This window comes from Prosopis cineraria, unplaced genomic scaffold (assembly GCF_029017545.1).
Source record: "Prosopis cineraria cultivar Desert tree isolate PC_DT_omini unplaced genomic scaffold, ASM2901754v1 PC9, whole genome shotgun sequence".
Taxonomy (NCBI): Eukaryota; Viridiplantae; Streptophyta; class Magnoliopsida; order Fabales; family Fabaceae; genus Prosopis; species Prosopis cineraria.
The window spans coordinates 30,236,948-30,247,488 of record NW_026555340.1 but is presented as its reverse complement, the minus strand read 5'-3'; the positions used below and the strand labels follow the sequence as shown (position 1 = coordinate 30,247,488).

The window sequence follows — 10,541 nt, the reverse complement described above, 5'->3', positions numbered from 1 at the left end:
AAACATTTGCGCGTATAACTTCTGACTCTCCCATGTGAAGTTCCCTCTGATCGCGACACCCCTAATTTATCAATATTCTCAATCTCACTTTTATCTGTCATCTTCCCCCGACAAAGACCCAAAAAACGATTTTTGGTTTTTTTTTTTTGAGTCCGAGTGATTATAGTCAGATTAAAAAAATAAAGATTTATCTTCTTGAACTGTTTAATCCCAGTTTTCAAGTGGTCGCAGGAATTACCTTTTTTTTTGTCAAATTTTAAGGGCAAGCATTATGCTTAATGAGCCAAGGATCCAACCCATGACTTAATGCACAGAGGCACGACACGGTACCACTAGACTTCAAACTGGAGTTACCTTTTTCCCACTCATGTGCATTGCACAAGTCAAAGCAACTAGAGGTTACTGGGCGAGCACAAGTCAACATATATATTTCATAAACTTATATCAGGTTCTTCTCATTGATATTCTGCCAAATATAAAATAAAATCTGCGGGCCAGATTGAATTCCCACAAAATCGATAATTTGGAATTATTTAATTCCCACACCAAAATGAAATTATTTAATTTGTAAGCTGGACAGTGAAGTGACTAGTAGTTTTTCTGTTCAGTTATCGTTTTCCTGGAAACCTTATACTCTTCAATAGTAACTTTTTCCTATGAAATGAATGGAAGACGGGGTTTTCAAAATTTTCTTTAACCGCGAAATAAGAAATTATTTAATGTTATTACTCTTTCAATAAACACACATTATTATCGTGATCATTAATTAATAACTACTTAAGATGTTATTGATTTCCAGTTAATAATTAAATTTTTTGTTATTCACATATATCCTTCTATTAAAAATAATCTTGTTTGAGGGCCGCAAAAATATAACATGAACATACAATATCACATTTTCTGTTTTTTTTTTTTTTAAGGATTAGGATTAACGTAGGAAAGGACCAAACTGAAACGTGAGACTCGTGAAACAAAAAATTGGGCCGGTAGAACCCAGCCCAGTAAATGTTGTCCCAAGGCCTGAGGAGTCAATTTATTGATTGTTCAAAACTTGAGAGAAGATAAAAAATTCAATTTCCCTCAACATTTTTATTCCATTAATCCGGCACAAAAATTAAAAAAGGCTATCCACCGGTAATTCTGTAATACTTTTTTTCAGAGGAATAATGCAGCTACTCGTTTCCGAACATTGACCAGAGAAAGGAATGCCTTGAACCTGAAGGTTCAACAGATTGTAATAGTAAATACAACATGTAGGATGTATCATCCGACTGCCGAGACAACATAATCAAACAACAATTCACAGGGAAGTTTAAAAAAACAAAATACCTAAACCGCCACCTCAAAACAAGAAGTATGGCTCTCACACTATATATATACATATATGTGTGTATGTATGTATATATTTGGTGTGCACCGGCAACAATAAAACAGTTACTAGCATCCTAACATTATTGGCATCTCCAAAAAAAATTGCTTGGGTGTTAAAATTATCTACTTCAATTTCTAAGCCTTTGCAATATGTGCTGTAGGAGCACCTCCTCCAGTCGTAGGCCTGAAAGAACAAACAACAGATTCATAGTAACTGCAGTGTGCTAAAAAGTACAGATTGTAATATGAAGTTATAGATCACAGTATTAAGTTGAAGAATTACAGTATGTTTCACGTTACGTTTCACACATGTGAATAAACCATATTGTTTTAGATGTCCAAGTTGTAAAAGCACTTTCCTAAAAGCAAAGAAGCTACTTACAGTCCGACAAATACTTTGAAAGCATCGTAGATTCCCCACTGAGCTCCAGTGAGGGTTCCAATCATAACAATACGAAGTGGAAGGCCACGAGTGAAAAGCCCCCACAGCCCCAACTTCCTGACAGCCTGCAAAATCCAACAACTTAAAGACCTCGGTGAGCATCATCCAGATTGAAGATGGATGTTAGTGTTACATTAGTTTGTTCCTAAATACATAGTTCCACTCACATCGCCAGCAGTGGCTCCCTTGGCATTGTTGAGGAATGAAACAAGGTTATCAGCGGGGTGAGAGACAATAGCACAGAACACGCCAGCCACATATCCTGCTGCAAAACTTACTCCCAGCTGAACATTTTTGTTGCACTGCTCTTTGGGTGTAGGAATGACGTATTTGTAAAACATCTCCACAACGGTCTCAAAAGATGCAAATTTCATCATTGTGTCTGAAAGCAATGAAAAATAGGTAAGGGCGAATGAGCAGGAAAAGAGGTTGACAAACAATCTTGGCTGAAATCAGGTTTTACAATAACATGAAAACGTGGTTATAACTAAACAATTGCGTGTGTAGATCTAAAATTGCAAACTCAATGGGGTGAAAAAAAGTTGCTTCAATGGTTATTTATCTTCGTCCTAAAGCCTTTTGAAATTGAAGGGTCAACATAACACTCTTGTTTGCCATATTTTGTACTACTAAGCTGTCAAAACTAAGAAATGGGATAAGAAATATCTAGTTCTTAGTAAATTGGTTATTGGTATTTTTTGTATGTCAATAATCAAGGATCTCTCTAACTGAAAAGCTTTAATGGATAGCATAACACCAATAGAAGCTACGCTTTGTCATTTTCTAGGGATGTTATATGGATTATAGATTTTCCTCATGCCTAAAAAGACCCAAATTCAATTTTTTTGGCTTACATGGAATCTGACGACCCCAGAGAGGGACAAGTCCTTTGTACAACCTGCACATTAAAATTGGAAATAATTAGAAACACACACTGCTAATAATTATACCTAAAATTGATTATTAAAAGTAAAAAAAAAAAAGCTTGCATACCCAAGAGCTCCCTCTGCCTTGACAAACTTGGGGAACCCATCTGACAAACCTCGAGCAAAGCCAGGCTGAGTTTGAACACGAACTTTGACAGCTTCCATGGGGCAAAGAGCAACATCTGCAATCAGCTCCGCTGAAGCAGAACCAGCCAAATATATTAACGTTTTGTACTTCGCTGCATATTCTGGCCTTGCAATGTCTGAGTAATACTTCTTGAAGAACTCATAAAATCCAAATTTGCACGCCCCTTGAGCACTATATCCAAGCAGAGTAGGCACCCACCCTCGAAAAAAGCCTTTCATTCCCTGCTCCCTCATTAAAACTCCAAATCCCGATGAGATGCTCTTATATTTAGTTGAGTCAATCTAAAAATAGCAGAGATGGCACAACAATTAAAGAAAATACTTTATAGTATACAGGAGACGTGCACATTGATTTTTTTTTGGGAAAAAATTAACAGTTCATGCTCAGGAGAAAAAATGAAAAAGTGTAACGCTAATCCTGGATTGGTGAAAGGAATCGAGGAGTGAGATGTTCCTCGCCATGAGAGCCATTATCATCAATATAGAATTCACGAAATTCAATAACTATTTATCAAAATGCGGAGAACAAAACCAAAGTTGAATTATAGATGAAGTAATATCTAATCATGATATGTTGTAATTAATTTGACAGCAAATGTTTTAAAACTTTTTAAGTTGTGTCCAAACAAGAAAGGACCTGCATGTTACACTTGACGAGATCAAGAGGAGTGACGGTCATATGAGTAAGGCCACAGCTGAGGATCCCACCGACTGTACACGCACCGTAGTAAGCCGGAGAAAACATCGCTATCTTCTCGGACGGTGCTGGGATCAAGAAACTGCTTCTCGACGGTGCTGCCTTATGAACAAAGGACGACGTTGCTCGCGGCGATCCAAGATTCATCCTTGTCAATGTATCAAAAGGGGAGAATGCTTTTGATGAGTATAGAAACTCGGGGACTAGAGAACGACGTGATTCATAGGCTAGAGGAGCCATTGGTGATAAGGATGAAGGTAGCTAGATATCAAAGAGCTTTAGAAGAAAGGGCTGTTATTATTATTCTTTATAATTATTCTCTTTTACAGGAATTTTTGAAGAAGGGGGGAAAATGTGGGAAGGAGGAGGAGAGTTTAATTGAGTTTCAGAAGGTAAAGCGTGAAAATTGGAGGATTTGCGGTTGGGAAAGGAAACGTGTTATGGGCATGCGAGGAAGAGAATTTGCGCGCGCTTCGACAAGACCTTCCCTTTGGGAACGGTCCTCCAATTTTCATGTTAATTGGCGGCGTTGACTCTAGACTATTCAAACTCGCTCCCTTTTTTTTTCATTTGTCTTTTTTGCTTAAGTGCAATTCTGCAAATTAAATTACTAAGCGTCAGTTAAGATTTGAGCTGTATATGACTAATTATAAAAAAATTAATTAATATAATTAATTTTAATTATAATTGATTATATTATAACATGATTATGTTTGAATATTATTTATCTAAAATTAATTTTAATAAAATTGAATATGTTTGGATAATTTTAATTATAATCAGTTTTAAATGTACAAATTACCATAAATGACATTATTTTTTAAAATATAAATATTGATAAAATTGTAAATAATATTATTAAATTTGTTGAACTCTATTTAACAAGTAAAATATGTATAATAATGATCCCTTTATTATTTATATAATTATTTAAAATATAGTTGTATACTAATTAATTAGAATTTTAAATTATATTATACTATGATATTAATAATTTAATTTATGTAAAAACTTAATCATTAATAGAACATTATATGTTTGGCAAGGGGAGGAGATGGATGGACAAGACGCAATGCACGGGCAGAGAGAAAGAGAGTATATATGGCACATGAGAAAGGTTGACGTGGCAGGTGAAAGTTCAGGCATCCAATCGATGCAAGTAACAGTAATAATTGAAATTGATAAGCATTTCCTCACAACTTCAACCAACACGAAGTTTTTAATGCACAATCGATTTTTTAAAAAAAATAAAAGAAGAAGGGTGTTTAGCCGTTTTTCCCCAAAAGCATGGCTCGAGAGGGTAGAATTGATTAACATAGCTTATCCAAATAGGCACTACATTCAATGACCCAAATTTTTATTTTATTCCATTTAGAAAGATTTGTTATCCTAAAGTATAAAATATTTTAATAAAAATAAATTTTTATTAAAAAATGTTTTTAATAGTATATTTTATTGTATTCTCTCTTTAATTTTTTTCACAAAAAAAAGTATTAAATGACAGGTATTTTTATAAGATTATATTTTTATTTTTTAAAAATAAAATTATAAAGTATATTTAATAAATTTTATTAATATATATGATTTTTTAAAATTTCTTATTAATTGAGAGGGAGAGTATTATTTAAGAACTGTGGCAGTTTGATATCTGGCCCTGCTTTTGGACCAAGGAAGCTGTGCTGCGTCTTACTACGACCAACAACGCGCCTGAATAATAGAGCTTTTTTTTTTTTTTTTTGTGGGTAGAAATAATGGAGCTAGTTCGTTAAACATAACATGAGCTTTGAAAAGTACTGGTCTATGATTAGTGGGCCGGTCCATTTTAATGGATCCGGTTCACTTTCAAGCTCTCCTGTGGCCTAAGTTTAGCACTCAGAGAAATCATGGCTGAAATCATGAGTAGTGCTGGTAAGTTATAATCTCTTGTTAACAAAAAAGAAAGTCATATGTATTGAAGAAAAGTTATAGACTCTTAGGTTTCCTGAATTTTTAGATTATTGTAAGTTATGTTTGAATTATGTTTGGTTAATTTTTTGGTCAAAACTTATCTTGGTCGATAAGAAAATAAGAAATACATGGGTTATACTTACCATTCAAGATAGCAAGTAAATAAAGTGGCAATTATGAGCCTTATGAATTCAGGGATGACAATTGAGAACTTTAAATTATTGAAATATTATAAAATGACGATAATTTTTATTTATAATTAAAAGACCTGTAAGTATAAGATAGTCAATAAAAGTTACTCATGAACCTAAATAAAGTTGACGGTAGACTAAGGCCATGTTTGGTATGATGGAAGAGTTTTTAATGGAATCGGAATCGGAATTGAATTGGAATAGAATTGAATTTAAAAGTGTGTTTGGTATAATGATGGAATCCTGATATAATTTTAATAAATATAAGTATTTAAAATAAGAAAAGACTAAAGTGTCCTTTTTAAAATTAAAAAAAATTATATTGGAGGAGAGAGAAGGGGCAAATTGGAGAAAAGAATCCATGGAATTGGATTCCATGATGCATATGATGGAATTGGATTCCATCAAATTTCTTGAATCCTGATTCCAAAAATCATAATTATTGCATACCAAACACACATGTTAACAGATTCCATGTCCAATTTCATTTCTTTCTCCATGATTCCAAACTACCAAACGGGGCCTAAGAAAAAGTCCCTTATAAACTCATAGAAAGTTAATTATGAGAAGATAAACAGTATAGTGAACTTATATGTTGTCACTTATAAATTTTGAAAAATGAACTCATAAAAATCATATATTTATAATTAATCATGACTAATGTTTCTTAGGTTCATAAGTAGTTATACTTAATTTACAATCAAGAGCCTCCAGGATTTTGTTTGATGGGAGAGAAAATTTTAACAAACCTTCCATTCTTTTATTTGGTTGGAAGTAACTCCGATGTTCACAGTGGGTTAAAACAAAGCAGAGAGGAATTTTTTCCTTTTATAAACACACCCCGTTCCTCCTCTGATGTTTTTTCTATTAAATTCTCTTCCCACTCCTCCCCTACATTTAATTAAATAAATTGTAAACTATGAGTATGAATTTTCACGAGTTAGGTCACGTTTGTTTTTCATACTCACATTTGATTTATGAAAAAGAAGGTATTATAAAGAAATAAAATGATCATGATTATAGATTTTTCAGTGGAATACTTAAGTAGATGAGAATGGAGTTTATTTACATTATTTGTTTAAATATAAATAACAATATAAAGACCATAATGCCTTTATTAATATGAGGCAACAACCACATTTTTCTTATCTCAATACATTTACCTTTTTTTTTCTTTCAAAAGTTTTTCAAATGTTTATATACACTTACATGCATACATATATCAAAGTGCTTCAATAAAATTATTTTAAATTTAAACTTTACCTTGTAAAAGTAAAATTAAGAAAGATATATAAATATGATACACAGGATATTAAATTTAAAATTTGAATGACTTCAAAAACTTCTTTAAAAAATACTTTCCATGAGATTAAAAATATTATAAGGAGAAAATAATAAATAAAATTAAACCTAAAAAGGGGGTGTGAGATATAAAAAGTTAATAAAAATATCTTTGTTGACATGATTCCTCTCACTTTTTTAAGACTTCCACATTCCTAAAAATATAATACTTCATATTTTTTAAAAAAATTATTTCATATCTCTTACAAATAATCAAATATTGGTGAGATCGAAATGGAGATATGATTATCATTTAATGAGCTAAAATTTATATAATTAAACGGGACCTTAATCTGTTCATTTACGGCCATCTTTTTCTATCATTCTTGCACCCACTAAATATACTCATCTGTGTCTTTGCATGGTCAATCGAGTCCAATAGGGTCAACTTAAATTGAAGGAGGACCCACTGAAAAGCTTCCACGTAAGTTTTAGATAGGCATCGACATTCCGTAGAGCAACGTGCACCACTCGTGATCTCATCTTTCCAATGCCCGATCGACTTTGGGGTCTTGGTGGGACATGCCTCCCTTTTACAACCCTCGCTGCTTCTGTATTTCACACTTTCCGGTTCATAAACCCTATCCATATCCATCTCTTACACTTAACACTTCCTTTCTCCTTATTTCACTTCTGGCGTTTTCTCTGTGCTCCCTTCAATGGCCTCTGTTTCAGCCACTTCTCTCAAGCTTTTCAGCAGCACTAGCCAGGTTCATTATCCCTTCTCTGTTTTCCATTCTTAACTCTCAACTCATCCCTTTTTATTGGACCATTTTTGTGCCCCACTCTTGCGCCTTGTATAGTCATTCTTAAATGTGTCATTGCTGGGTTTTGTTTTCCCACTTCTGAAATGTTTGACCTTTTTGGTAGAACGCGTTCCGTTATATTGCAGTAGTGTGACTTTGAACTGACCATAATTTGGAGATTTTACGCTTGTATGAATCTGTTTGCTGTTACAATTGCATGGAACCGCATAAAACTTCATCTTCCCAAGGTGTTCGCGAAATTTCCCCAAACAGAGCTTGGGAACCACTAAATTCCCATTCGTTTTTTTAATGTCAGAATCACGTATATATCTTTAGACTTGCCGCTAGGACGCACTTTTTAATCTGGTACATTATATATTTTACTTACAAAACAATTATAATCAATGTTGTTACTGAGAGGTGTTTTCCTAATTCTATTACCCGAATTCCTCTGGGTTAGTTCTCTATCTTTTAGTTGTTCTGCATTTGTAGCAGCACCCTGCCACTGGTAAGATTTTCTATGTACATATTGTGGTTCGCAGATGTTCTTTCCTGATAGACCCAGACAACAGAACCTTTTGCTCAAATCAAGAAAAGGGTATTGGCCATGAATTAGAACTACTAAGTAGAAAGCTTGATTAGGGCACTAGAGCGTGTGATTCGTTGATTCTCTTTTGCGCATAGGCTGATAAGAAGAAGGGTATTGACCATGAAATAGAGCTGATTAAGTAGAAAACTTTATTTGGATGCTTCAATCACGCAGGCTTCTTGGAGAAGTTCAAGTTTGAGGGCTCTGTCAGTGAGATGGACAAATACTAGCTTCCCTTCCTTGAGAACTTCCCGTTTCCGCATATCTTGCGCTGTGAGTTTGGTTTCCTGATTTAGATATATACTATTCACACGTTTGTGTGTCCTTTCCAAGTCAATATTAGGAAATGAAAAGGAACTCATGACATTTTGTAAAACGATACAGGCAAAACCCGAGACAGTGCAGAAAGTCTGCGAGATTGTGAGGAAACAACTTGCTCTGCCTCCCGAATCTGAGCTCACTCCAGAAACCAAGTTCTCTGCCCTCGGTGCTGATTCCCTTGACACTGTAGGTTTCAAATCGTTAATAAGCATTCTTGGTGCGAAAATCCTAATTATATAAAATTTTATTTTTATGGTTAGATTCACCAATAAATATGTGAGATGCATATAAAAGCCTTTTAATTGATCTAATCGTGTCATATTGAACTGTACTGGGTTGGATACGAATATATATATATATATATATCATATTTTTACTGGATATATAGATTGATAGTAATACAGCCTTTAAAGACCAAAAAAGCATCTTGCCTGATATATATGTTAGCAGTGAGCAATTAAGCATGAGATATTGTTTAGTTGATCAAGTTGGGAGGTTTAATTTTGGTAAAATAGATTGGGTTGGTGGTTATGGCAGGTGGAAATAGTGATGGGTTTGGAGGAAGAGTTTGACATCAGCGTGGAGGAAGAGAGCTCTGAGAACATCACAACAGTGCAGGAAGCTGCTGATTTAATTGAGAAACTTGTCCAGAAGAAAGCTGCTGCTTAGTCATTCAAACCCACCCTATGCATGGCCTAAACCTCGACTCAAAGTGTAGTAATGAAGTGATCGAGTGAGCGTAAAGTGTGATCGTGTTGATTGAATTCGCCTATTCTTTCCCCTTTTTGTTCCCCTTCACTAGGAGGCACTTTAGCATAATTGTTACTAGTGCAGCTATTATTTTTATGACCCATCAATTGGTTTAACTCGCCTTTTGCTTCAAGATATGAGTACAAGCTTTCCTCGAATGTTCTCTTCCCCTCAAGATAGGCATCGAGTTTCTTTATCTTGAGCTTCACTTTACTGTTTTTTGTTACTCCTGGCTAGAGGTTGCAATTTGAACTGTGATTTTGCCGACTTTCTCATAAAAGGGTAGTCTTCATTTTGTGATCGTTTAATTTATAAGTAATTGTGGGCTAGTCTTCGTATCGTTTCTTACACAGAATGAGTCGTAATATCTAGATTAATTTATTTTTAATGATAATGATAACAATTTATATTTATAGTTCTTAAAATTTGAATTTGGAGGTTTAGTTTTTCATATTGGGAAAAGAAAGTGGTGGTTTACGTTCTCAACACTTGAGTGAACAAACAAGGAACTAGGGCATGCCGTTTGAAATGCGGTAATATGGGCGTGCAGCGCCTTAGGGTTTTGGAGGTATAAGGATGTGTTTGGTTTCTATTCCTGTTTATTCTTTGTAAAAATTGCTTTATAATACATTTTCTAAGATTAATTTTCAAAGCAAAATAAAATGAGAATATGTTTGGTTAAATCCATTAAAAAATGGATTGATAGTGAGGTTACAAGCAATTAATGATAGTGATTAATAATAAAAATTAGTTAAAATAATTATAATTTTTAATAATCAAATGTAGTGTATTTTAAAAATAATAAAAAATAAAATAATATGTTTTTATTTTTTTAAAGATAAAAAGAAAGCAATTTTAAAAATAATTAAATGAAAAACATTTATCCAAACAAATTTTTAATTTTTTTATTTTTAAAAAATAATTTTTTTAAAACATATAGGCTCTAAGCATCTGAAGCTAGGTGAAATTTTAGGGGACAATTGTTTAAATATTACTTGATATAAAATGTATTTGTAATTGTCCTCAATAGTGAAATTATTGAGACATTTTGAGAAGATTATAATAATAAGAAA

General features: G+C 33.5%; 2 protein-coding genes across 3 annotated transcripts; one reads left to right on the top strand and one right to left on the bottom strand.

Annotated features, from left to right (window-relative positions):
• Positions 1–1,138: 1,138 nt before the first annotated feature.
• LOC129319288 (mitochondrial phosphate carrier protein 3, mitochondrial-like) lies at positions 1,139–3,894 on the bottom strand. The gene is made up of 6 exons (XM_054964306.1): positions 3,524–3,894; positions 2,807–3,168; positions 2,668–2,711; positions 1,981–2,195; positions 1,754–1,878; positions 1,139–1,555 (listed from the first exon to the last, which is right to left on the bottom strand). The coding sequence occupies exons 1-6, from the start codon at positions 3,821–3,823 to the stop codon at positions 1,507–1,509; spliced, it is 1,095 nt and encodes a 364-aa protein (XP_054820281.1). The 5' UTR covers positions 3,824–3,894; the 3' UTR covers positions 1,139–1,506.
• Positions 3,895–7,614: 3,720 nt separating this feature from the next.
• On the top strand, positions 7,615–9,626 carry LOC129320633 (acyl carrier protein 1, chloroplastic). Of its 2 annotated transcripts, none has more exons than XM_054966165.1 (4): positions 7,615–7,772; positions 8,572–8,670; positions 8,782–8,904; positions 9,256–9,626. In XM_054966165.1, exons 1-4 carry the CDS (start codon positions 7,722–7,724, stop codon positions 9,385–9,387), a joined length of 405 nt encoding a protein of 134 aa, XP_054822140.1. In that variant the 5' UTR covers positions 7,615–7,721; the 3' UTR covers positions 9,388–9,626. The 2 variants fall into 2 exon arrangements, with proteins under 2 accessions (XP_054822140.1, XP_054822143.1); XM_054966168.1 differs by having other exon boundaries at positions 9,234–9,374.
• The last annotated feature ends 915 nt before the right edge of the window (positions 9,627–10,541 follow it).

Bases quoted from the DNA above. Each gene is read 5' to 3' on its own strand.
- LOC129319288 (XM_054964306.1), bottom strand. From the start codon at position 3,823: ATGGCTCCTCTAGCCTATGAATCACGTCGTTCTCTAGTCCCCGAGTTT. The intron at 2,712-2,806 runs GTATGCAAGCTT...TTTAATGTGCAG, and splicing joins AAGGCAGAGGGAGCTCTTGG to GTTGTACAAAGGACTTGTCC. The intron at 2,196-2,667 runs GTAAGCCAAAAA...CATTGCTTTCAG, and splicing joins CTGGGGTCGTCAGATTCCAT to ACACAATGATGAAATTTGCA.
- LOC129320633 (XM_054966165.1), top strand. From the start codon at position 7,722: ATGGCCTCTGTTTCAGCCACTTCTCTCAAGCTTTTCAGCAGCACTAGC. The intron at 7,773-8,571 runs GTTCATTATCCC...TCAATCACGCAG, and splicing joins TTTTCAGCAGCACTAGCCAG to GCTTCTTGGAGAAGTTCAAG. The intron at 8,671-8,781 runs GTGAGTTTGGTT...AAAACGATACAG, and splicing joins GTTTCCGCATATCTTGCGCT to GCAAAACCCGAGACAGTGCA.